The following is a 12,892-nucleotide window of genomic DNA, read 5'->3' on the forward strand; positions in this document are numbered from 1 at the left end:
TGTCCTATTTCCACGAGTCCTTCCACTAAGCAACATGGGGTACGCTGGCAAGGAAATTGTCATACCTACTTGGCTAATGGCTCCCAGCAATGGGCTGCACCAAACAGAGGTCACATGGCATGTGCAGTTAGGGAATGTAACTCTTGCTATGATTGGAAACTGGCTCTATCAGCAAGAATTCATATTTCCATGCTAGGGCCATCTAGACCTTTAGGAACCTCACTGCAATTTTATTTTAAAGCTTAGCCTGAGGGTTCTCTTGCTAGTGACCAGGTATATCCCCAAACTGGAGCTCCCTGGACGTTCTGGCTTTATATTGTGACAAACCAAGAACCCTTGTACCTGTAAATTTGCAAGGCCTCTCTGTCTATTCCTCCATGATGCTTCTGCCCTATCACCTCCTCTCGAGCCTGGGGTCATCGCTTTGCCCTTTGCCCCGGTAGTTCTGATCATGTCACTCCTCAAAGCCAGTCCCTCAGGGTTCCCCTCTGCTTCCATGCTAAAGCCCTGATTCCTTAGCTCACCTTCAGGGATGCCATCCCACTGCACTTTTTGCTTGCAACCTACCCTCAAGTGTCCTGCCTCTCCTTGACTGCCAGGGACGTGATATCACATGAGATGTGCCCAGAAGTTTCCTTGGACCGGCTGCCCTTGGCTCCAGGGCCCTGACCCCAGCCTGTACTGTAGGGTTGCTGGCAACACATGCAGGCACTCTTTTCCTCTGGGATGGTGCTCACCCAGGCTCCTGGGTCTCAGTCCTTTTGCCACCACACCAGTGGGCACGCCATATTGTGAGTTACTGAGTTGAATTGCGTGTAATGACATATTCCATCAAGTGTTTTTGCCATTTTTCCTGTAGTATTTATGGAAGAGACAGGTATTCTGTTCTCCTTCCCCCCCACCCCTCATATCTAATAATACAAGCAGAAAGATTTGTTTTACTGTAACAAGCCTGATGGGGTTTCTGCATACAAGTTTTTGCCAACACAGGAAATTGAGGTGCATTTGGTGAAGTCAGCCACTTCATTATTGGAATCTTGCCTGAAATGAGAAACTTCATCTGGGTACTTGAGTTAGGTATTTTTCCCAAGCATTAAGCTTCACCCTTGGAAACACATCTCGGGTGTGTCTTACATTTTTGACCTTGGGGACAGCAGCACCTTGATGTGGTTCAGAAAGATCTCTGCCCCATGGGGACACTCCCTTTTGCTGGACCTTTGGAAAGTGGCATGCATTTTGCCACATATCTTTCTTATTCCCTTTTGGAAGCTGATCCTTCAATTCCAAATGATTTCATAACCTGTGTCTAACTGGTTTTTGTGTAAATGTAGTAAAATACCTAGTTTTGATCTTTGCTTTGGGATCATTGATTTACCCTTGATTTGCAGCCCTGGATTTGTTCATTTCAATACTTATTTCTTGAGCACCTTCACCTGTGCAGAGCTGTGGGTTGGGTGCTGACGCATGCTTCCTCATCCTGGGACTTCATTCCCTGGAGGGGCAGACACAGGACAAAATGAAGCTTTTACACCAGTCATGCTGGAGGGGATGCACAGTGACTACAAAGCGTCCATTGTTACCCTATATAAACTCAATGCCAGGCTCCTGACCTCTACATTATATCATTTAATGTATGTGATAGCTCCTAAGAAATGTTGGTACCACCATGCCCATCCTGCTGAGGGACAGGAACTGAGGTTCAGAGAGGCTCCTCCTCCAAGGGCCTATACCATGGAATCCGGGGAGAGCTGGATTTGAACCCAGATCTCTCTGACTTCACTGTCCACATTTGTAAACACTGCTGTAAACCAGTGCGGTTCAAATTGTAATCACAGTCGCCTGTGGTCTTAGTCTGTTCCAAGACTGGGTAATTTATAAAGGAAGGCAATTTGTTTCTTACAGCCCTGGAGGCTGGCTAGGCCAGAGCAGTGGCTGCATCAGATGAGGCCTCCTTGCTGTCTGGAGCTCTGCAGAGACCCAAGACAATGTGGGGCCTCACATGGTGATGCAGAATTAGTGTGCCAGGGTGAGAGGTCGTCATCTATGATCCATTGATCCAGGAAAGGATTCATCTGTTCGTGAAGGTAGAGCCTCGTGACCCAGTCACCTCCCAAAGGTTTCACCTGCAAGTGCCACTGACATGACTTTGGGGATTAAGTTTACAACACATGAAATTTGGGGGACACATCCAAGCCACGGCCTGTGGTCCTGATACTGTGCAGGTTCTGAGTCAGAGGGTTGGGGCAGGGCCAGACTCAGCGAGCAAGATCCAGGCGCTGCTGGGACTCAGCTCAGTGGTAGCACACTTGTGTGGCCTGGCTTCCACTCCCAGCATCACAAAAAAGAATTTAAAAAACATCTAGGTGCTGCTGCTGACTCCTGGTCTGAGGACCAGCTACGAGTAAACCTGCTTGAAACTGCTTCCAGAAACCCTGAAATGGAAGCTCCCAGGAGGTGGGCTGGGGTGGTCGGAAAAGGGTTCCCGAGGTAGAGGTGGAGGTGTACTTCCCAAGGTAGCCCTTGCTCTGTGTTTTTCATGCTCTCCCTTCCCCCTCTGTGCCTACCCAGTTATCCCCCCTTTCAACTTCTACCTTGCTCTGACTCCTCCTCATGTTGAAAACATACTCAAGTTTCCTGCATCCTAAATAAAGCTTGTCTTGATCTCAAGCCACCATGTCTTTCTTTCTCTGCCCAGTCACTCCTCAACGCCCACAGGAGCCTTTCTGGTGGCTCCTCTCTGGGATCTATTCATGGTCTCCCAATCCCTCTGACCTCCCTGCAGTTGACCTTGAGGCATCTTTTTGTAAGGATCCCATCTGAGGCCCAAGCAGGTTGATGAAGTTCTGGCCTCTGCACCAGGCTGCAGGATTCGCAGTGTTTCCTGAGTTGTTCTGTGGGTTTTATTTGTGTGTGTGTGTGTAGTTTGTTTTATTTTGAACACATATTAATCATGCATGTTAATGGGGTTCAGTGTGATATTTCCATACATGCATATATCATGTACTGATCAAATCCAGCCACCTTCTTCCTTTCCCAATCCCTAGTCATCTCTATTCTACTTTTTTTTTTCTATTTTTAAAAATCATTTTCTGTCTCCTCACTTGCCCAACTGTCCCTTCATAAGTTCTACTTAAGATAAAAATTCTCGTGCTGCTCTTTCTAAGGTGAATTCTATGACTTGTCCATTTTAGATAGGATGTATTCATTTGGGTTTTAAAGCTATTTTTCTCTTTGCAATTGAAAGTCAGCTGCATGAGGCTTTGTGTTCTATATATCCAGTGAGAATAGAATTATGCATAGAAAAAGAGCACTTAGGTTCTAAATGAAGACCCAAAGAGCCATTTATAAATACTGTACCTACAATTTATGGACTGTGTTTTAGTTCATCAGAGGCCCCTTGTTTTTTTCTAGATTTTCAATTATGTTGTGAATATGCAAAGTTGGCTCAGCTATATACAGTCATTGAACAGAAAAAAAAAAACATTTGGATGTTTTTAGATTTTTAAAATTTTGGATGCTTTATATATCTTAAAATTTTAGTTAGCTGCTACTCTTTTTATATACTCAAAAACATTGTACCCAATTTTACCCCATTTAATCACAAATTTAAAATATGCAAAGGCTGTAGTTGTGCACGTGTTACGTACCCAACAAAAACAAACCACTCCAGCCAGATCCCACATAAGAAAGCAGTTGATTTTCAGTAGCTTAAAACATATGAATTAAGAGGTAGTTTATGGGAGCTAAAATAACCTTTGAATGTTTTAGTACTGTTTTTGTATACACATTTTCTTAGAATTTTTTTGTTTGTTGTTGTTTAATTTAAGCCAACATTTTAGTTTTACCAGGTGTTAGTATGGCCACAAAATGCAGTTACTTTTATATATTTTACAATGGGCTCATTCCTTTAGCAGTTGCTATTATGAAACACAGAGACAAATTGCATTTTAATGTCTATTATTTCTTTGCAGATATTGCTTCAGATACCTGACCCAGCTATGACTCTATAGGTTTGAGCCAGGTTAGAAAAAAAGACTTGGGTGTGCCAGGAAGAAGTAGACTGCTCTCCAAATCGTGCTTATAGTCTTAATTTCCACCAGATGTTCATTTTAGCCAAGCACATAGCATAGTCATTTGGCTTCATGGTTTCATACATTTTTGATTGAAAGTGTTGAATATTTAAAAATTCTTTGATTAGATGAAAATTGTAGTGGTGCTTTAGATGAGGGTGACTAAGCTTCAGGTGATGTTTTACCCCCACACAGGATACTCCCATTTGAGATGAAATTTAATTTTTTGGATTCTTATCAGTTCTCTCCTGAGGCTTCCAGGAGCTTTCAAGCAGCTAACTGTTTTTAAATATTCCAAAAGGAAGATTCAATGAGAAAGTGGGTTGGGGAACAAATGGGAGCAAAGCCATGTGGAGGCAATGACAGCAGACAAGCCCGCGTTCCACTCGCCTCACCCACCTCCCCACAACTCCAAAAGAGGGTGTTCCTGCTCTCCATGGAGGAAGGACATTTTATTTAGAAGTTGAAGGTATTTGATCCCGAGGATGCTTAGGGCAATGGCTAGAGTAAGAGGGAAGACAACTGGTCTTCAGTTAAAACCAGCTATGTGACCTTGGGTAAGTTCTTAACCTCACTGAACATCCGGTGGCTTCATTCATTCAGATACTCCTTGGGAGGTTGAGGCAGGAGGATTACAAATGCAAGGTCAGCCTGGATAATTTAGTGAGACTCTGCCTCAAAAAAAAAGAAAGAAAGAAAGAAAGAAAGCTGGGGTGGGGGGAGGGCAGCTAGGGTTGTAACTCAATGGTAGAGTGCCCTTGGGTTCAGTGCCCAGGACTCCACACCCCCATCTCCCAAAAAAGGGTTGGAATGGAACACGTCTAAGGTCCCTTCTATTTATTTGGATTCTGTAATACAAAAGTTTGTTTTGGGGCTTGAAAATATTTAATATTTCTTGGAAAAGAGATCCTATTCCTGAAAGGTGGTGCAAGGTAGGAACCTAGGGGCAAGTTAGGGGTGTGTGTGTACGTGTCCCTGTCCTTTCTTATTTCTGTTGAACTGAGAACACTATTTTTTTCAGCACTTTGTCTTCATCCTTTATTTTGGAAAGTTTCTTTCATCACTTCAAACTAAGCTCTTATCATTTCTTTTCTGCTCATTTAAATACTTATATTTTGTTTTCTCTAACCTGATGTAGTCTTATCTTCAGGATTTTGTTTTTTTGTTTTTTCTCCTGATGTGAATCCCAAAGTGGTCATAGCCTGAGATAGGCAGAATTTTCCTACTTGCAACATGATAGAGTGTGCTTCAATCTCTTTGCCGTTTATTAGCTCGGGGCCAGGCATTCGTTCACTATGCAGGATTATTTTCTGAGCCCTCACTATGTGCCAGGTGTTGGGGAAAGAGCAATGAAATGCAAAACCCCTCCAGTGGGTCTCTTGATCTTCCTGCCTACATGTGTCTTTCAAGTGCTTGATTAAATGACAGGATTTAATATACCTGTCGTGGACTCACACAGCTACCTTTTGTATATGTGTGGGAGGAGACTGTAAGGTCTACTCTATTAATAAATTTCAAATATACAATACAGTTTGTGAACCATAGATACCGCCCTGGACATTGATCCTCAGAACTGATTCAACTTAGAACTGCATGTTTGTACCCTGTGACCAACATTTTCCCATTTTCCCCTACCTCCAACCACCCTTCTGTGAGTTTGATTTTTATCCAAACATCACATTGCACGCCTTGAGCATATACAATTTTTGTGTGTTAATTATACCTCAATAATACTGAAAAAAAAATCTGTCATGATACTAACCCGAAGTAGATGCTTTGTTAGACTATTTACCTACTTTTTGCATTTCTATATTCTGAAGTTCTCTCTTCCCCTATAACTTGCGCTGATCATGTTTATGAGGTTTAAAAAAATGTTTCATTTCATCAAAAACACGTCAATGATCCATTTTTTTTTAATCCATATTCTCTCCACTGTCATGAAGTACCATCCATAAATGTTGATTAGTTGTTAAGGCAAAGGTTGACATTGATCTCACTCAACCATAATGTGACAGAAATATATCATGGAACCAACTTCTTTCTTATTTTCAGGCTTTGTCTCAGAACTTCATTAAACTTAGTGAAAATTGAAAGTAGTTTTGCCTGAAGAGAGTCTGAAGTGACTTCATAAAGATGATAATAATGTTAAGTGAAGTACTGTGCATTACTGTATTACTAGTAGAGTCAGAGAATCTGTCTTACAATCTTTCAAGTCTATAATCTATCTATCTATCTATCTATCTATCTATCTATCTATCTATCTATCTATCTATCTCTGTCTATCTATATCTATCTATCTATTCTCTCTCTCTCTCTCTCTCTCTCTCTCTCTCTCTCTGTGTGTGTGTGTTTTGGTACCAGGGGAACCCCAGGGGTGCTTAACCACTGAGCCACATCCCCAACCCTGCCCCCATTTATTTATTTATTTTTAAATTTTTTATTTTGAGACAGGGTCTCACTAAGTTGCTTAGGGCCTCACTAAGTTCCTGAGGCTGGTCTCAAATTCTCAATCCTCCTGCCTCAGCCTCCTGAATCACTGGAATTACAGGTGGGAGGCACCTTATCCAGCTATGTTTTTCTCTTTAAGCTAACCCTCTGGTTCCCTCTATTACCAGGGAAGCTGATTTTGTACAAAATAGTATATTAGCTGCTTTCCTGCTCACATTGTCTTAGTAATTTTTTTTTCCTTAATAGTGCTGAGGATGGAACCCAGGGCCTCAGGAATGCTAGGCAAGTGCTCTACCACTGAGCTACCAATCTTTATTCTATTTTTATATTTAATTTTATACAAATTGAAAGAACTTGCTTGGTTCATGGGGCTATAAACATTTTAACATTTGTCCTTCACCAGATAATTATTTCATTAAAAGTAAATTAGAATTTATTCAGGAGCTCTAGATGAAAGTAATAATTAAAGGGTAAATGGATGCTGTAAGATTTAAGGGAACAAATTTCCTTGGTATTTTAACGGAAAGAGTTTTCCCAGCTAATTTCTACGCACAGAGCATCTCTGGCTAAAATGAGAGTTGATGGTGATTTCTACAATGAATGAACTCACATTTTTAAACAGAAACTTACAGGTAACTTCGGGTAGGGAAAACCAAGTCCTTGTTGCAGGGAACTGTAAAAGATGATTTTGTTGAACAGATATTTTTAAACTGAGGTCCATGAACAGCTTTTGGAAGGTTAGACTGTCTCACACAAACTGTATCAGAAATGCTGCTTTTTCTGAAAGCTCACTTAACAGAGGAATGGATCTCTTGTTTTCATCATTTTTTTTTTTTGTTTTCATCTACTCTTTCTTTCTTTTTTTTTTCTTTTTTTGGTACCAGGGATTGAACTCAGGGGCACTCGACCACTGAGCCACATCTCCAGCCCTATTTTATATTTTATTTAGAGACAGGGTCTCACTGAGTAGCTTAGTGCCTCACTTTTGCTGAGGCTGGCTTTGAACTCTTGATCCTCCTGCCTCAGCCTCCTGAGCTGCTGGGATTTTAATAGAAAGGTGCGCCTGACTTTCATCAGTTTTCTTAAAGGGGTTATAACTCTTGGGCAGCTGAAGTCTCATGCTGGTTATTTATATAGTAGTTAATACCTCACCCTCATGCACCTTAGGGCTTCTGGGGTGGAGGACATCTACCCACTGAGTCAAGATCAGGGCAGCCCAAGTGTCTGGTTCAGGGTTGTCCAGCAGAAGTGGCTGCTAACCGCTGGTGACTGTTGAGCACTTGACAATGATGTGAGGACAGCCAGGTGTGGTGATGCCAGCTCTAATTCCAGCTACTTGGGAGGCTGAAGCAGGAGGACTGTGAGTTGAAGGCCTGCCTGTGCAAAATAGCAAAACTGTCTCAAAAAAGAAGAAAAAAGCGGCAAGTGCAACTGAGGCATTGAGCTTTAGTCCAGCTTCCTTTTAACTTGTTCAGCTGCCGTCACCTTAAGTGTTGGGCAGTACAGAACCAGAGGAAGTAGATTTGGGCTTTATGCATCTGCCTATATGAATGGAAGAACCACAGTACGTTACAGTTTGACTTATCCATGTAATTCATGATGCTGGGATTACAGAGGAAAAATTTTAAGAACTGTGTTTTCAGAAGAAATCAAAGCTTCCTGTATCAGAGGAAAAATGTTTGGAATTCCCCATTCTTCCCACCAAACCATGTATGCACACCCCAATACAAGTGTGTGCACACACACATACCCCCCTGTTACGATTTTGTGGGGTTTTTGTGTCTCCAGACACATTAAATGTTCATTTTCACATTCTGAATTATGCATTCAAAGATTCATGCTTTCCTGTCTCGCCATTGCTAATTACATTCGGGTTGAATCCTTCAGGCCAGCCTCGCCAGGCAGCACTCACTTAATGAACTTGGCGGCTGGAAAGCGCTGTAGATTCAGGGACAAAGTGGTTTGAGTCCGGGGGGGAGGGGGTTTGTCCTGTTTAATTTGTCAACATCATGTGCTTTGTTGTTCTCTTCTGATTTTATGTTTGGAATTAAGGTCATGAGGCTCTGTGAAACATGATTTGAAATGCTCTTCTGTTTGTTTTTGTTTTTAACTCTCCAAAACGTATGGATATAAACTAAAGATGTCCTTGGGGAACCAGGGATGTGATGTGTACACTTTTCTGTGATACTCATTATGTGAGATCTTATGTTTACCAAGTGAGCCATGCTAAATGCTCTTCATTTATTCATTCATTCTAGTGATTTTTGAGTACCTACTGTGGTTTCGAATGATATCATGTATTGGGCCGGGAATATAGCTCAGTGGTAGGGTGCTTGCCTCACATGTGCCAGACCCTGGGTTCCATCCCTAGCACTGAACAAAAGCCAAATTCATGTATTTTTCCTCAAAAGTTCATGAGCCTCTAACAGTTTAGAACGTGTGCCAAGTTGTGCAGTACAATGGGAAGAACAGAAACTACCCTGTGAACAAGTCATTTAACCTCTCAGGGAGTTTTCACATTTGGAAAATGAGATGTTGACCAACATCATCTTTAAAGTTCTTTGCTTTTTTCCACCCTCTGATTGTATGTGTGTGTGTGTGTGAGTGTGTGTGTGATGCTCTCCCCCATAACCTTTATTATTAAAATTAACCCACAATGGAAGAGGATGCCAACTTTCAAGCGATGCAGGAATTTCTGTAGGGCTAGTGGATGAATAAGATCCAGAAAGTGCCAGGCCAGGCAGTTTAGCTAGATGTCCAAGGTTGTGAATCTCATCCCTGCCCGTATGTTAACAGTCTTTGGAAGCCTGGTGAATCTGATTTTCAGACATCATTATATTTTGTGGAAAGAGGCCATTCTGTCTTATTAGAATAAACAGGTAATCTTTCCTCCTGTTACCTTTGGGCATGCTCTCATGCCAGCAGCTCCACCTGGGTGCCCGGGGCTGAGTCCTTAGTGGCAGCCCCCTGTTCCTGGATGCTGTTGGCCTTCCTCATGTTGGCTTTGCATCCTGGTTCTCCTCACCAGCCCTCTCAGCTCCCAGCCTCAGAGAACTTGCTGTCTGCACTGGGAATCTCCCCTGGAGTTAAGCCTTCTCCCTTTTTAGCTCTCAGAGCTTTGCTAGTTCTGAGCAATCTCAGAGAAAAGTACCCTGCCCTTGTAACACAGGATGTAAGGTGACTCTCCACTGTGTTTCCTTCCAACTAAAATAAAAATAGATTAGAGTGATTGTTTTTTCAGAGGTACAAGAAGGCTTACCTGTTTCTTAAAAGAATGCAGTAATCTGTTGTTAAAAGATGGAATAAAAAGGCAGGAATAATTCCTCACTTCCTCTATTTAACCCTTGCATCAAGAGTAGATGAATAAATAGGTTTAAATGGATTAGTGACTGTGTATCATAAACAGTTCAGCTCAGCTGTTGAGCTGATTGGACTTTTTAAAATAACCAACCCAGTTGACTATCCGAGTTACCACCTGACCTTATTTGGTGTGTCAGAGGGGAGAGTGAGTATTTAGGGACAATGTAAGGAGAGTCCTTTCTCTTCCTCCTCTTTCCTGTTTCCCTCCACTCCCCCTTTCTCTTCCTACTTTCCCTTCCTCTCTTTCTCCTTTTCCCTTTCCTTTTTCTTTTTATCTCCTCCTATTTTTCTTGTTTTCTCATATTCTTTTTTCTTTGCTGCTTCTCCTCTTTCATCTTCAGATAATAACTCAAGACCTAACCACACAGCCATGGAGACCTGTAAGTTCTACTGATTTTAATGGGGGTCATGATAACATTTTAAACATAGTTCTCTCTAATCTCCCTTTACATAGTTTGACAGTTTTTATAATGCTGCTGATACTAAAAGTGGTATTTTAGGAATTATTATATTCTGAAACATGGAATCAGACTTTTAGGCATCATTATACTTTGTGGAAAGAGGCTGTTATTTCTTGTTAGAGTGAACTGGTAATCATTTCTTCTCGGTTATCTTTGTTTATATATCTATTTGGGTGCTTATGAATGAATAAGAACCAAAATATCTATTTACGTATATTTTTTTAATGTAGTTTGTCCCTGATAATAAGGAGAAAACGAGTACATGACATTCTAGTCTAATTTTAGTACAGCAAAAGTTAAAATCAAACCTCATCTTCTCCTTTGGTGTTTGTTAAACTCAAATTTAAAATTAGAAATGTAGTAATTATTTGGCAGTTCAGACTTGCTAAGGGGGACCATATCATATTGTATGTGTGTGTGTGCTGGCCTTTTAAATATAGATATTGCCCTGTAAGGATACACCTCATCATCTGCATTCCTAGCTGATTCCCGTGAAGTGGTAGATTTTGGAAACAGAGGCTGTTAGTTTATGATCTTCTAACAGAGACAGAATGCCACATTTGTCTGCATTCAGTTCATCCTTGGTCAAAACTCTTTTGTTTTAAAAGCCAGCTGCCTAAGAGTAAACACTCTTGACCCCGACCATAAATATCTGTCATACATCTGGTTAGTTTTAGTTTTAACTGAGCAAAATCATTTTGGCAGAAGAGTCATTAAAGTTTGACAGCCCTACAAATTACACAAAATCCTGAACATCCCAGGAATCTTTTTTCTCACATAGGCATGGACAGGGGCTCACAATCCACTTGGAAATATTTCTTCTCTGGTGTTGAAAATCTTCTGAAAAATGTATTCTTAAGCAAATAAAGTATATAATAGAAAATAAACAAGATGACCAAAAAAAAAAAAAAAATGTGTGCATGTGCACAGTGTCTTCCTCAGTTCTCAGAGAAATTCAAAGAGAATCACTAATGTTAAGAGTTTACAGTTTAAATTCTAGAATATCAGGCCATCACCATTATCTTTTCTCTGTTGAATTGTCCTTCATGGAAGGATTTGGTCGTTGCCATCCTGAGCCACACAAAGGGCAGCAAATTTAACCTGGATTATAAATTGCCATTTTCAGCACAAACTCTGCCTCTAAATTGCTTCTAGAGCATTGGAGCCTGGGGTGATCATTCTTGATCTGTGTATTAAAATGTCTATTGGAAGAGCTCACTTGGGGGCTAAAGGTGTGGCATGATAGAGAGCTTTTGTAGCATGAGTGAGGCCCTGGGTTCCATCCTGGCACCAAAAATTAATTAATTAATTATTAAAATAAAAGCTTGTTTATAGCCCAGAAGGGACAGGGCAGCAGTGGAGGGTTTAGTTCCCCAGCTGCACCTGGGCCATTGTATCCCAGTAGTTATGAGAGTAGTTGCACGTGAGTAGCCTCTTTGGTGGAGAGGGTCCCGGCTGGGCCAGGCATTGTGAGTCTGTGTGAGAGGCAGAGTTGAAGAAGGCCTGGGTCTGACCCTGCTGTGACTTTTGCTTTGTGCAGTCACTAATCCTGAAAAATCCTTCCTGAGGCCTCAGAGGCTGTCTCTTCTCTTCAGCAGGCTCTTGTTGTCAGGGAGCTGCAAACAGCCTGCTGTAGTCAGAAAAGATGGTGTTTTCCTTTCCACAGCTTTATGACATAAAGTAAAACCTGAGTGTGACAAACTACATAATAAATCCCCCTTCCTCAAGAATTATGAATTGAGGTCTTGATTCTTAATCGGAACTGTGCGCCAGCTGTTGGGTTTTGGTCTCCTTATAGAGCTTTCATGAAGATCGAATGTATTAAATCTTCTCCCATCCTGAAGAGGCCTGGATTAGCCAGCCTCCCAGGAGAACATTCCTCCTCATCTTGTGTAAGCGAGCCTCTCTGGAAGCTGTCTGATGTCTCTACACGTGCCCTACAGTAGTGCCTCTGTGTCCAGTTTATCACCGATGAGAGGTTAGCAGGACACTTTTATGTGACCCATGATAATCATGGCTCGTGTTTTAGGACTTGAAAACCTCTCCACATGTTGGCCAGACTGGAGTATCCAAGAAGGTATCTATTTCTGAGTCCAGTATGCCCATTTGCTGGCAAATTTGGCCTGCATTGGCCAGCTTTGGTTTTTCTATGGAGAGCCGCATAGAAACTAATTTGAGAAAAATTTCTATTGAAAACATGGAGCCCACCAAGAATAAGGAGACTATACTTGAAGCATACACAAAAACCTCACTGTCAGTGAACCCAATAGGAATCTCCAGAAATGGTTTACTTTTACATAGTCAATGGCCATTTTCTATTTAGGTGGGCAGAATATCTTAACATGAATTTGCTTATTCTCTAATTAACTTAGATCTAAATAACCTGACATCATCATGGAAAATATTATGTATGCTCCCATAAACACCAGTGTTGAAGACCTTGACTCAGAAATAGAAATTTAAAATAAAATCTATTGCTCTTAAGAGAAATGCTAGACTCTCCATAAACTTGTCAGGAGGGAAAAACTTTCTTTGCTCTCTTGGGTTGGGTAA

The 12,892-nt window shown here is 41.4% G+C and overlaps 1 protein-coding gene across 26 annotated transcripts in view; it reads left to right on the forward strand.

Moving 5' to 3' along the window:
* The window catches only part of Svil (supervillin), a 237,171-nt gene that overhangs the window by 81,482 nt on the left and 142,797 nt on the right, over positions 1-12,892 (forward strand). For 3 of the 26 annotated variants that reach the window (XM_058580533.1, XM_058580534.1, XM_058580536.1), the window contains exon 1: positions 9,878-10,258. The exons of 12 other annotated variants lie outside the window; for them this stretch is intronic. In XM_058580533.1, coding sequence (XP_058436516.1) covers positions 10,249-10,258 — 10 coding nt within the window. In that variant the 5' untranslated portion in view covers positions 9,878-10,248. Of the gene's footprint in view, positions 1-9,876; positions 10,259-12,892 lie in introns of those variants that run through there. 11 more of the 26 variants (XM_058580549.1, XM_058580552.1, XM_058580532.1 and 8 more) reach the window with 10 other exon arrangements.

This window comes from Marmota monax, unplaced genomic scaffold, assembly GCF_021218885.2.
Source record: "Marmota monax isolate L192 unplaced genomic scaffold, Marmota_monax_Labrador192_F-V1.1 WCK01_AAM20220418_F8-fsc00066, whole genome shotgun sequence".
NCBI lineage: Eukaryota > Metazoa > Chordata > Mammalia > Rodentia > Sciuridae > Marmota > Marmota monax.